At 35.2% G+C, this 14,412-nt stretch overlaps 1 protein-coding gene and 1 long non-coding RNA gene across 2 annotated transcripts; one reads left to right on the top strand and one right to left on the bottom strand.

The window, feature by feature from the left end:
* Nucleotides 1–932: 932 nt before the first annotated feature.
* On the top strand, nucleotides 933–4,864 carry LOC110912827 (RING finger protein 44). The gene is made up of 7 exons (XM_022157644.2): nucleotides 933–1,107; nucleotides 1,326–1,391; nucleotides 1,689–2,228; nucleotides 2,315–2,505; nucleotides 2,594–2,683; nucleotides 2,753–2,908; nucleotides 4,426–4,864. The coding sequence occupies exons 3-7, from the start codon at nucleotides 1,715–1,717 to the stop codon at nucleotides 4,570–4,572; spliced, it is 1,098 nt and encodes a 365-aa protein (XP_022013336.1). The 5' UTR covers nucleotides 933–1,107; nucleotides 1,326–1,391; nucleotides 1,689–1,714; the 3' UTR covers nucleotides 4,573–4,864.
* A 1,036-nt stretch (nucleotides 4,865–5,900) lies between these two features.
* On the bottom strand, nucleotides 5,901–7,980 carry LOC118487114. The gene is made up of 2 exons (XR_004880275.1): nucleotides 7,681–7,980; nucleotides 5,901–6,547 (listed from the first exon to the last, which is right to left on the bottom strand). It is a non-coding gene; the product is annotated as an uncharacterized LOC118487114 (long non-coding RNA).
* Between the last annotated feature and the right edge of the window lie 6,432 nt (nucleotides 7,981–14,412).

Genomic DNA, 14,412 nt, shown 5'->3' with positions numbered 1-14,412 from the left:
TTCCAGCTCCTGGAGTTTTTTTTTTGTGCCGGAGATCAACTTCACGAAGAAGATCAAGAGCTTTTTCCCTATGATAAATCACTTGTATTCATTGCATTCATTTTGATCTCGTTACATTTTACCTTTATTTGCTTAACAAACTGTTTTCAACACTAAGGATCCTAACTGTTAATCCAAAATTCTGAAAACTAAAATCGTTAATTTCACAAGCACATCACCTCACTTTCTCAAGTTGGTTAAGTAAACACTCATATAAATTTTAACCAAAACATTTCTTACTCATAAAAACTTATTTTATTTTTTTTTTCTTTTTTTATATACTTACAATAAAAATATAGAGAGCTGAATAAAAACCTCTAAATACAAATGTGTGCTTAATATTTATATATTTTTATCTATTATAGAGATTTTTAATGTATGATATGTTTATTGTTTACTGTATTGTTTTCTATATATTACATAGAATAAAAGGTTCAACTAAATGCTATTAAACCATATGTAGTGGAAGACATAAATAATGTCCTCACTTTTAGACGTTTTACGTCTTGTGTCAGTTCAGTTAGGAATGACGCATTATAGAGCTTTTTTATAAAATCGGTGTAGTGAGTATGTGAGCATTGTAAGACATTGTATTAAAAAGGGTGTAAAAAATTAAATAAGAAAAAACTATCAAAAATAGGTATTGGCTGACCAAGCAACATATTACATGACGTGGCCAAAGGACAATATCGTAATTAATCACAAAAGAATGGTCATTCCACGTAAAAGGAACACATGTCTGAACACTTGTACACGAATACAAACAAAGCTACGGTTAGTGGCGCGATCGTGAATAACTCCACTTTCAAGGGTAATGTCCTAACATAAAACGCAAACAAGCACCTCAATCGTGGCAGAACCGTAATAAACCACACAACCAAGGGCAACAATTTAGAAAAAAAGGAGAAAAAAACAAAATTGCATTTAACGGTAAAACAGGGAACACAAGAAAAGTGAAAAAACAGGCGTTTTTCTTGCATTTTACTTATCAAATTCCTGTCCTCCTGAAGAAACAAAAACAATTCAGATCCATTATCCCTCTTCAACCCCACAATCAACCCTCATTAGGTTTGTTTTTCTTCAACATTTTGTTTCATTTCTTTTTATTTTAATCAATTAATGTTTGATGGGTGTTTAGAATTTGTGGGTTTGGAATAGATTTAATTTAACGGTGAAATTGACGGTGTTTAGCAATACATGCATCGTTGTTCGTTGATTAATGTTTTTGTTTGATTTGATTAACGTTGTTGGTTGATTGTTGTTTTTGTTTGTTGGAATGCAATTAGGGCTTTTCGGTTGAAGGGGCACAAATTAACTCTATTCAAGTTCTGGTGTCCGTTGATGATAAGAAGGTATGCACATTTTTGGAATTTTTTTAATTTTTTGCTCGTTTTGATGTTTTTTTTTTAATTTTATTTATTTTCTGGTTGGTTGTTGATGGTTGAAATTGGGGAATATTTACATGAATTTGTTTTTGATAATAAAAAAATTGGAAAATTGTTCAAAATTTTGGCAAATAGTATCATGAATTTCGTTGTAGATGGGTAATTTTTGCTAATTAATGCTGAATTATTTGTTATATTGCACGATAGCATTGTAGCGATTAATGTGTATATGTTGGTGTTGCATGTTTACTTTGGTTGATTAAGGTTTTACAAGCAACTTATCGTCGAAAATGAGGCAACGGAACATGGCTTACACCGGTCAAATGATCGATAACGAAATAGAACATGCCCATCTTCACCCCGAACCTTGTGTAATTCCTTACGGTCATGGACCGATGTCGTCTGGGATCACGTTCATGGCGGCAGCTCCGCCTGGGCCCAGAGTGGTTCCGTTCGGGCCGCATAATCCGCTACCTTTTCCTAGCCACCAGCTTATGGATGATGCGTTTAAGGGGAAGATTAGCGAAGGGTTACATGTTAGCTCGCAGTACTCGTATCCTGCACCTAGCTCGAATCCTTTTGTGGTTCCCGAGTACATTGGGTTCAATGTGATTCCTGTTGTGATGGGCCCTGGGCACCACAGAGGTGCAAGGACCCGGGCTGCTGGTGCCGTTGATCTTAACCCTGGTGTACAGTTCATGCCCATGAGCCATGGTGCGATCGGGCAACCCGTTCAGGTGGTGCCTGGCCCGTGGTTGGACCAGCAGTTTTGTGGCAATGTTCCTGGAATGCCTTATATGCAAGGTCATTAATATATACCGTTTAATAATTCAATTAAATAGCTTCCTTTTTCGGCTGCGTAATATCTATTCTGTATCGTTTAATTTCAGGATATACCAATGGAGGTCCGGTCGCTTTCATGCATCAACCACTGCCGCCTATGCCACCACTGCAACCTATGCTGCCTAGGTTTGCGCGACCGGTTCCACCTACAGTTGATAGGGTCTACCCACCTCATGGTCAACAACTTGTGATCGAGTCAAATTCAAGACAGCGCGGTTTAAGGGCTCTCCCTGAAGCTGTAACATATTCTTTCCATATCATGCAAATTTCACTCGTGCTTATGACGTGTTAATGTTAATAATTATTCATGTGTTTTACATATGTAGGAAGTTGCCATGCTCAATTTTGGTAATTATGGACATCGAGTCGATCATCATAGAGATATGCGCTTGGATATAGATCATATGTCGTATGAGGTAATTAGTAATTGTGTTTCTTATTATTAGTCAATCCCAAAAAAGAAACTAAATTTATATTCTGTGTAGGAACTTGTTGCATTAGGTGAGCAAATCGGGAATGCTGGCTCGGGTTTATCTAAGGATTTCATTTTAGGTCATCTGAAAATGCGAATATTTACCGCTTCTAATCTGCAAGACACGCCATCAACTGATCAGAATCTTAGTTTCTGCACAATTTGTCAGGTATTTCTTTTTCTTTAGTAGGAGCAAATTTGAAATATAGTTATGATGTTGCCTTTGATCCATATGTTTTATCTTTAATGAGTCGAAAAACAATTTACACAACATCTTATATTGTTCTATTTAAATGTTTAGACCAGCGTTGTTATATACAAGTTTTGTAATCATACTTAACGTACAAAAAGCGGGTTAACATGACCCGTTTTCACCTTCACAAAAGTCGCCCTTACCTGATACTTGACCCGTCCATCTTGGCGAGTTTTTTCCCATAATGGTGTTGGTGGGTAAACTATTTACCAAAATGGTGTTGGTGGAAAAATATTTACCAAAATAGTGTTTTTGCTAAATTCTTTTTTTTCGCATTCCTAATCTCATTGGATAATTCTAATAATTTGAATAACTATTAATTTAATCATGAAAATGTCTCTCTCACTTGACTTATTTGTTTTTTAAATCTTAAAAAAGTTTTTTTTTTTTTTTTTATCAAACCTACTTATATTAAAAAAGACCTTCGTGTGATCTCAAGAACTTTATCTATACACACTTATACCCTCATAATTATATAATTAATAAAAAAAAACTAAATATTATATAAGAACTCTAGTTGATATGACTCGTATAAAAAACACTTTAAAAATTCATTTTCAGAATATTATTCGTGCTTTTTTTTCTTCTATACAACCCAATAATTTTGTTGCATTATTTTTTTGTCAAGTTACGACATTATAGGTATCCACATCCATATTAGTGGGATAGTTAACACACTGACTTGAGAAAAATTATTAATTAACTATTTCATTGTATATAAATAAAAATAAAGAAAAGCATTTTTATTTACCTTAAACTGTAGCTTTTATTTATCTTATTTTAATTTAATAGAGGGAATAAATATTGTGTAACTCAGACCTTAAAACTTGATTTAAAAAAAAAAGTTAACAACAAAATTGAGTGACTAAAAAATCTGAATTTGATTTATAAAAAATAGGCTTTTTTTTAAGATTCTTAAAGAAAATAAGTTAGGTGAGAGACATAATACCATGATTAAATTAATAGTTATTCATAGAGTTTGAATTATCCAATGAGGTTAGGAGTGATAAACAAATAAATCTTCAAAAACACTATTTTGGTAAATACTTTTGCAACAACACCATTTTGGTAAATATGTTGTTATCCACCAACACTATAATGGGAAAAACTCCCTTTACTAAATACTATGAACATTCCATCGGTTTCATGGTGCTTGAAAACGAGAAATATCTAAAAATCCATTATAAACGAGAAATGGTTTTTTGGAGCCGAGGGGTTTCAACGCGAGCAGCCTCTCTATTTTCCCGCTATGAGTGGGACTTTATGCAGTATGTTTGGTTGTTTGTTTTATCTGTAGAGTCAGACGTTACAGTTGATTAAATGGATTTTTTACAGGATTCTTCTAATTTATGAACATTAGATATCCATCAAGTTGTCTAATTTAACGTAGGGTTTTGTAGTGGAATAACTAAACGGTAACTTGGGTTTTTTAGATGGACTACAATGATGAAGAAAAGATCGGCATGCTGGATTGCAGCCACGAGTACCATGTAGACTGCATTGAAAAGTGGCTAGTTGAGAAGAACAGTTGCCCCGTATGCAAATGCACCGGGCTGGCTGCACAAGGAAAGGAGTCGTGAGACCTTCAAAGAACCGGAGGCATGTTATAAAAAAAAAAACTGCAAATTATGGTAAATATAACAAAGTTAGTAGACTGGTGGTATTTATGTTTATAAACTACCCTAGGTTGTTTTGTTTCTTTTGATGTGGTTTCATGAGATGCAATTGTCAACAACTGTATTAAACCGTGTTTTTGTTGGCGACTGGCGTTAAGGTCTCATGCGCCCTTGAAACCTTTTTGTATATACCTTTTTGGTGTTGTGTAACTCCAGGTTTTGGAATGCTAATACTAGGTTGAACATTCATTCATTCTCTTCTCTTGCATATGATATAAATGTTGGTACGACTTGCCTTATATCACCGGTTTGGTTTGTTATGTTTGCTTTAGCACTCTAACGGGTCAGAAATGTGTTTGAAAGTTGGTTTGCCGGATCTTGGTTCAGTCGAACCAAACCAAACCGCTTTTTTAGGTGACGATATATTAACTAGACGCAGCTTTAGAAAAGGATATAAATACGAACTGAAGATGGCGACTTCTATCAAGATGCTCGACGTTCACCACCCTCTGTAATCGTGTAAGGTTGGATTGCCTTTATATGTTTAAATCTTGTTAGATTTGATCATACAGTCTCATATAGCTCACTTTTTCTCGGGTAAACTTGTATTTTTCAACTGGTTTACTGTATCATAAAAACTCAGAAAGAAAACGCTTTATATGCTCAATGGAAACCTAAATTCTTATTTTCGAGCAAACCCAAAATGTGTCGTCAAACATTTTTGAGTCAAGTCATTGATTGATCAATATATTTGTTCCTTAACCTACTCTTTACCGAACTTATTATAAGGGTATACGGAGTGGGGGCGGTAAACCCACTCGGTACCGACCCCCCTCCAATGCCAACATGTTTACCGATCAACATTTACCGAAAAGGGGGAGAAAATCGGTGAACCTTCACCGACGCGGTGAAGGGAGGGAAGGGGAGAGAGAGAGGGGTGTGTGGTGGGGTCCATGCCTTCTCAACCAATCACATACTTTTTCTTTAAAAAAAATAGTTTACCTATTCCAGAGTGTCTAACCACCGCCAACGTTTTTTGAGCAATAGGTAAACAAAATAGGTAAAATGACGTGGCACTGTTTGATTGGGTGATTTGGCAGTTTACCTATTCAAAATTCAAAATGTCTAACTACTCCCTACACCCTAACTATACTATTCTAACAACCATACTATACCGTACAAATGCATGAATAAAGGTGAAGTTCAGATTAGTTATCACTTAAAGTGTTAAACCAATCAAGAAAAAGTGGCAACACCAGAAATTTTTAATCCCAAATTAGTACACCCAAAAGAAAAATATGACTTGGAAGTCCATCGACAACATGAGAAGATTTTCATCTCAAATTAGTACAAGCAAACTAAGGAGTAAACATAAAGAGACAACCCCTTAAGAATCGCTTAAACAATAGCCATTGCCAAATGAGAACATATGAAAATAAAAGTACATGTCCTACATAATATTATTGAAGCTAAAGAGATTGTGATGGATCATTAAAATAAGGTAGGATGCTAGTTCAGTGGGGTAGGATGCTAGTTCAGTGGTATTGGAACAACACAAAGAGGATTCGCCTTGGATAAGGTGATTCCAAATTTCTCATTCATTTCTAAAGTGTCGTATTGATTTTTCCATATATTAATTTTAGGAGTTACAACCGGTGTCCTTTACGTTTGTATCAAATTACAACCGGTATCCTTTAACTTAAGAAATTACAGGCTATGTTACCAGTTTTTAGCATGTTATGTTCTTTAACCCTAACCTAGTTAAGATTTTTGGTTAAGTCTTACCATATGGCTCTCACATGAGGGCAACATGGTCTTTTCATCTCAAGTTAACATGAATTTCGATTTCCCCGTTGCATCTGATAACATCTGATTGTTCATATTCATCTCAAAACCATAGCTATTGTCTATGTCTCTCAAAACTTCGATAAAAAAAACCCTACAGAAAAAAGGAACGTGAATCAAACCTTGCAATGGGTGCCTTCTACATACGACAAGCACTAGAACAAAACGACATCGATGAAATTTATGGCAAGCTTCCAACATCATTGTAGTCGGTTCTTTTGATTGGTTTGATAAAAAACAAAGATTAATTCCAAAATATTGTTTATTTATTGGTTTGAAATAATGGAGGTGATAAAAGAGATTTATTTATTTCGTTTTTTAATATAAAATTGGGATGAAAAGACCAAGTTGCCCTCATGCGAGAGGCACATAGTAACACTTAACCAAAAAAAAAACGTAACTAGGTTAGGTCTAAAGGACATAACGTGTTAAAAACCGGTAACATAAAGGACAGAGTCTGTAATTTCTTTAGTTAAAGGACACCAGTTGTAATTTGATGCAAACGTAAAGGACACCCGTTATAATATACTCTAATTTTAGACTTCTTAGAACTTCAATGTACATTAATTAATACCAAATCAATCCAAATAACATTTTGATTCATTTAAACATGTATTTTAGAAAAGGATATAAATACGAACTCAAGATGGCGACTTCTATCAAGATGCTCGACGTTCACCACCCTCTCTAATCGAGTAAGGTTGGATTGCCTTTATATATTTAAATCTCGTTAGATTTGATCATACAGTCTCATATAGCTCACTTTTTGTCGGGTAAACTTATATTTTAAAACTGGTTTACCGTATCATAAAAACTCAGAAAGAAAACGCTTCGTATGCTCAATGGAAACCTAAATTCTTATTTTCGAGCAAACCCAAAATTTGTCGTCAAACATTTTTGAGTCAAGTCATTGATCAATGTATTTGTTCCTTAACCTACTCTTTACCGAACTTATTATAACTATACAGTAAAGAGTAGGTTAAGGAACAAATACATTGATCAATGACTTGACTCAAAAATGTTTGATGACAAATTTTGGTAAAGTTCAGATTAGTTATCATTTAAAGTGTTAAACCAATCAAGAAAAAGTGGCAACATGAGAAATTTTTCATCCCAAACTAGTACACCCAAAAGAAAAATATGATTTGGAAGTCCACCGACAACATGAGAAGATTTTCATCCCAAACTAGTACAAGTAAACTAAAAAGTAAACATAAAGAGACGAACCCCTTGGATATGATTTGGAAGTCCATTGACAACATGAGAAGATTTTCATCCCAACTAAAAAGTAAACATCTCACTCCGGGAGCTGCTACCCGACCAAGCTAGCTCCGCGGTGACTTCCTCATGTAGAGTTCTTACCCTTGGCGACATATGCCACTCCCAAGACTCGAACCCAGTACCTCTAAGAAGAGGTTGGTGTCGGTGGCCAACTAGGCTACCCCAGTTGGTTAAGAGACGAACCCCTTAAGAATCACTTAAACAATAGTCATTGCCAAATGAGAACATATGAAAATAAAAGTACATGTCCTACATAATATTATTGAAGCTAAAGAGATTGTGATGGATCATTAAAATAAGGTAGGATGCTAGTTTAGTGGTATTGGAACAACACAAAGAGGATTCGCCTTGGATAAAGTGATTCCAAATTTCTCATTCATTTCTAAAGTGTCGTGTTGATGGGTGGTTGTGGCTGGTGGTAGCCGGCAGGAAATGGTGTTCGGGTGGTGGTAGGTGGTGGCACCGTGGTGGTGGGTGGCGGGCGTCGGGCTGTGCCGGTGATGTCAGGTGATAGGTGGTGAGTGCAGTGGTGGATCCAGGAAATTTTTTCAAGGGGTGGAGAATTTTTTAGGTCTCGATTGCCATCATAAAATATTAGAAAAAATCGATACGATTCGGGTCGGGTAAGATGATAAAAGGATAATACACGATAAAAAACTATATATATATATATATATGTAAGTAGAGGATCCTGTAAAAAGTGCTCAAAGTGTGAGAAGTGTGAGAAGTGTATTATAACACTATATATAATACTATATAACACCCTATAAACACAGTATAACAATATGTAACACCATATAATAGCATATAACACTTTGTAACACTATATATCATTATATAACAAATATAACACTATAGGTTGTCTGATAGCATGCGTATGATAGATGTATAGTGTTATATTTGTTATATAATGATATATAGTGTTACATAGTGTTATATGGTATTATATGGTGTTACATATTGTTATACGGTGTTTATAGGGTGTTATATAGTATTATATATAGTGTTATAATACACTTCTCACACTTTAGGCCCTTTTTACACTATCCTATATATATATATATATATATATAGAGGCCGGTTATCATACAATATGTCTAATCGTACATTACGTACGCTATAACCACAGCCGTCAGATCATTTCAATTAACCCACGTGCTTAACTATTAAATTAATCAAATATATATATATATATATATATATATATATATATATATATATATATATATATGAAACCGCCAAGGTTAAAATCGTCCATTACGAAATCAAAAAACCCTGATAATCAGCAAACAAAACCTCAAAATCATACCGTAAGATTCTTAATCAAAACTGTATTCGAAAATGGAATAAGTAATCAAAAATCGATCGATTCTTATTTACCAAATCCTCCTGCGAATTGAACTTCTGCTGAATTTGGAAGTTCAGAACTGAAACAAATCGATAGACCAACTATAGAAGAAGATGATGCAGGCTGAAAATCAAATAAAAATATGCGAAATACATATCAAACGTGCGAAAAACACTTCAGACAAAAAGAAAGAGTGTGGTTTTTGAAAAGTTTGCGAATTCATATAACATTATATGCGAAAAAACACTTAAGATGTCATATGATGTGCGAATTCATGACTTTACACATGCGATTTCAAAAAAAGTTAATAATCTTTGAAATTTCTTATGGTTTGCGAATTCATGCTTTTGCACATGCGAATTCAGAAAAAAGTTAATTATCTTTTAGATTTCTTAAAGTTTGCGAATTTGTTTTCGATTCAAATGCGATTTTGAATAAAACACTGCTAATACTTTCAAATTACTTTGTCCTAAAAAACGCAAAAAAAATACGAATTAATAACTAAAATAGAACTATTTTATATAAAAAAAAACTTAATTTATTACCGATGTGACTGTAATTTGACATGTAATGATAATTTTACAATAAATACTACTGAACTTACCACCCTACCTACATAATAAATTTACTATTTTAATATAAAAAACACAGATATAACTACCTTCCATATTAAGACATAGAACACGAAAAAAACACACACAACAGACCAACAAAAATGGCATCTGAAGATTCAGAAAAAATCAAAAACATTGCAATAAAAGAGCTATTGTCAACTCGCATGTTGACAGAAATAAGCACCGATGTCAACTCTTCTCATCTGGTTCTTGATGTGCAGGGGAAAATTCTTGAAGAAATCAAGAAAAATCAAGAGATGTGGGAGAGATTACTTGAAGAACCACCATCAAGCTTCAGAGACACAACTTTGAATCACATAAAGGAGCAATCTCGAGCTGATGACTTAGCCTTCTCTTTCCTGAAAGATGCTTTAAACACTGTGAAGGATAAGATGGAGTTCAGCTCTGCTGAACGTGACAAAATCTTTGCTTCAAGTAACTAAATTTCTGTTTAATCGTTTTATGGTTATAGCTGTGTTAGACAATAACAACTATTTTATATTTTGGGTATATGTTTTGAACAAAATGCTTGATTATAATATAAAATCGCATGAATGATTTAGAAATCTTTTCAAAAAAAACAAGATAACTCAAAATCGCATGTATTAAAAGTGAAATTGCATATAAGACTAAATATAAACTGATGCATATAAAATCGCATGTTTATATACTAAAATCGCATGAAAAAATGATATAAACAGATGAATATAAAATCGCATGTGTTTCGTATAAATTCGCATTTACATTTAAAAAAAATTACTCATCCTCATCATCTTCTGAAAGCTCCTTCCACTGATCTTCTTCTTCAGATCCATCATCACTACTACCACTGTAATCTTCAAACTCATCTTCCTCTTCGTCGTCTTCGACCTCGTTATCTTTGTCTCTGGGAACATTTTCAATCTGGACGCCCTTCATCTTCTTTTTTTGTTGTTTACCTTGTTGTTTGGCTTTAAGAATCTCACAAGTCCGAATATCATGACCTTTTTCATTGCATACACTATATGTCCTTGACCTTTTTCCTTTACGGCTGATCATTTGTTCCTTCTTGGATTTACTCCTTTTATGCGAGCCACGACCTTTGTTTCTTATACCAGCCGGCACACGGACAGTAGGAGGAGCATTAGTAACTGGTTGTTGATAACCAATCAACTTTGAAAATCGGTCAAATTTTGGATCAAGTTGCTTGGTTATACGACTCTGATCAACTCTCTCTTTAAGCTGCATCATTTGATCCCTCACTAAAACAAGTTGATCAAGGTCGGAAATCAAATTGCTAACCAAATACTCCCCTGTGTAATGATTTCACGAGCAATACGTTTAGCCTTGTGTTGCACATCCTTGCCACCCACATTTAGATTGTACTTCACATTTAACTCATTCGGCACCACGTCCTTCGTCCATCTCTTCATAACATATTTGTTTGGTATTTCTTTAACACCAAACATCTTAAAAGAAAATAGATGTGTTTGCATAGTAGCCCATACTGCTCAAAACGCAAACAACTACATTGTCACACCCCCAAAATACCACATGCGGGAACACCGCTGGGGCGTGTGACGTACCAGGATCTAGTCACCAATCACATTGAACCATAACATATAATTTAATAAAAGTCTCTATTTATTTCATAAAGTAAATCCAACACAATCAAAACCAATTTGTTCAGCGGAAGCATATTGTAAATAATGTTTTCAAGTGTTCCAAAACGAGAGTACGATAATCTTTAAAACTTGTATCTAAGAGCTACGACCCATGACCACTCCAGCACTCCCAGATAGCAAGTTTCAATCCATGCACCTAAGGACCTGCAAGCATGCAGAAAAAGTGTGTCAGACAGGCTGGTGAGTTCACAGTTTGCTTTAACCGATTGATGCCAAGTTGTGTATTATGATCTGTTATGACTGTTAAGTTGATAATAACTCGATACCGCAGATGGCCTGTTTTGCCCTTCTCCAATGCTCTATCAACATTGGTTAGTTTTAAGTTATTAGTTCACGCCCGTCCTATCCAGGTACGTCGTGAGGGTGCCAAACCTAATAGCGCTATCAACTAATAACTCGTTGCCCTACAAGCAACTTATCAATGGTAGGATGGGACTTAAATGATAGAAAGTGAGTGTATTATCCAACATTAACCTTTACTGAAAACGACCTCATATTCCTTACGGGAATATGGGTTTGAAAGAACTGCCTCACATCCCCTGCAAGGATGTGGGTTTATGAAAACCCGTTTAACTGTTTTGTTTGTTTGATTGTCCCCACGGGACGCATGCTTGTTTTGAGAGGAGTGAACTCACCTTAGTTTGCTCAGTATAATTTGTTACTCGCACACACACACACTAACTCAGTTAAAGCCTACGATATGCATGTATAGGTGATCAGTTTACGTTCACGATGTTTATATATATATATATACATAATGTCATGAGGGTATGTACTTTAAACAGTGATTTCCAATTATTACAAGGCAACAACATACATCCATATACAACTCTCAGTTCAAACATATGCATTGAAACAATATGTAAAGTCAAGCATAATACTCATGCCATTTGATCATATTCAACATTATAAGCTGTAAACACCATAACATGTTTATTTACTATAATACACGCAGTTTATAGGGTTTCATCAACAAAAATGATCACACATTGATGCTTACTGTTCACATAAAGTCCCTCGACGAAACCTTGCATGTTTCGTCGTGTGAGGGTTGGACGAAACCTCTCATGTTTCGTCGTCAAACATGTGACGAATCCTCAAGGGTTTCGTCGATACATAGGTGACGAATCCTTATAGGGTTTCGTCGATCATGAGGCTTCGTCGCATAACAGATAACCGCACACACACACCGGAACCCTAATTATGATCAACAGTTACATGAAATTCATCCATCAATCATTCAGCTGTAACATATACTTATTCAGGCCATCGGTACCCAGTGGATCTAATCACGGATAACGCGATAATCATGTACTAAGAATCATCCATGCACATCCAACCTAACAGTTAATCATCGTCATTGACTTTTGCACCCTACACCACAGTCTACAATTGGTTACCATGAAACCCTAGTCATTACTCGTTATGCAATCATCATGAATAAGCAACAATTCAATAATAAACACAACACAAAATTTCATACAATCAGTCGTTCCTCGTAAGGTTTTCTACTCAGTAATAACATGCATAAACTCCAACTCATTTATTCATTTAGGTGCACAAGAACACAACAGAACCCTACTGTAACAAGTAATCATCTACAGATCAGTCAATCTAAACGTTATTCGTGGGGAAGTGTTAACCGTCGACAAGATACTCCCGAAAATGCAAGAAGGCTCCGAACAGAGAATAATGTTGCCGTCGTCCACAAATGAGAAGTAAGATTTAGGGTTAGGTGAGTTTACGTTTAAATAGGAGGGTCTGTGTTGGGTTCCTTCTGAGCCGAAGCCCATTCCGGCGAATCATGATGGCGAAACCTCAGTTTCGTCGAATTGAGGTGACGGCGAAACCTCAGTTTCGTCGAGGTGATGCTAATGACGAAACATCCCTGTTTCGTCGGGTAAGGTATAGCTTCGTGGTCAAGTTTACATAATTCAAATGTTTCTATTGCAACTCAATAATAAATAGTATCACAATCATATTTCAAACGTGAATAGTCCAAAGCAACAATTACAATATGAAGACACTGGTGTGGATAACATACTAAAGAAAAGCCTTGAAAGTTCGGGTTGTCACACAGCCGACACACAGACAGTAGGAAGAGCATTAGTAACTGGTTGTTGATAACCAATCAACTTTGAAAATCGGTCAAATTTTGGATCAAGTTGCTTGGTTATACGACTCTGATCAACTCTCTCTTTAAGCTGCATCATTTGATCCCTCACTAAAACAAGTTGATCAATGTCGGAAATCAGATTGCTAACCAAATACTCCCCTGTGTGGATGATTTCACGAACAATACGTTTAGCCTTGTGTTGCACATCCTTGCCACCCACATTTAGATTGTACTTCATATTTAACTCATTCGGCACCACATCCTTCGTCCATCTCTTCATAACATATTTGTTTGGTATTTCTTTAACACCAAACATCTTGAAAAGAAAATAGATGTGTTTGCATAGCAGCCCATACTGCTCAAAACGCAAACAGCTATATTGTGCAGTTACATCATTTTCAAGATTCTTGAACCACACCTAGGAAAACCAAAATATATATAAAATTGAAATCGCATGTGTAACATAACAATTTCGCATGTCTAAAAATCATTTAAATGAATAAAATTTAAAATCGCATGAGTATATCAAAATCGCATATTGCAAAATCATGATTTGAAAAATGAAATTCGCATATAAGTTATCAAAAATCGCATATTTGAAATATATATGCTATAATACCTCCAATAAACCATCTCCATGGGCTTTAAAGTCCTTCAACAATATCCTGATAGTGGACCCTCTATTTTGGTGTCCATTGGCAGACATTCAGAAATTGTTCCATAAATCTCTATTTGCTGATCAAAGAATATAAACCTGGTGTATATCTTAGCAGCATCTTTTTCCAATGTAGTTTCGCTCCAATCAGCAGGCTCAGTATATCTTGAAATATGATCATTCTTTCTATGACTGAACTTTCGGACATCCATTGTGTCACACCCCAACCGATGGCGGAATCATCGGGGCATGGCACTGAGCGAAACAGATTGTCCAGAAGT

The sequence above is a fragment of the Helianthus annuus genome, chromosome 15, assembly GCF_002127325.2.
Source record: "Helianthus annuus cultivar XRQ/B chromosome 15, HanXRQr2.0-SUNRISE, whole genome shotgun sequence".
NCBI classification, from domain to species: domain Eukaryota; kingdom Viridiplantae; phylum Streptophyta; class Magnoliopsida; order Asterales; family Asteraceae; genus Helianthus; species Helianthus annuus.
The sequence above is the reverse complement of the archived record's forward strand: the minus strand, read 5'-3'. Positions and strand labels throughout refer to the sequence as shown.

Coding starts and splice junctions, on each gene's coding strand:
- LOC110912827 (XM_022157644.2), top strand. CDS start 1,715: ATGAGGCAACGGAACATGGCTTACACCGGTCAAATGATCGATAACGAA. Junction 2,229..2,314: donor TGGAATGCCTTATATGCAAG/GTCATTAATATA, acceptor GTTTAATTTCAG/GATATACCAATGGAGGTCCG. Junction 2,909..4,425: donor GTTTCTGCACAATTTGTCAG/GTATTTCTTTTT, acceptor TGGGTTTTTTAG/ATGGACTACAATGATGAAGA.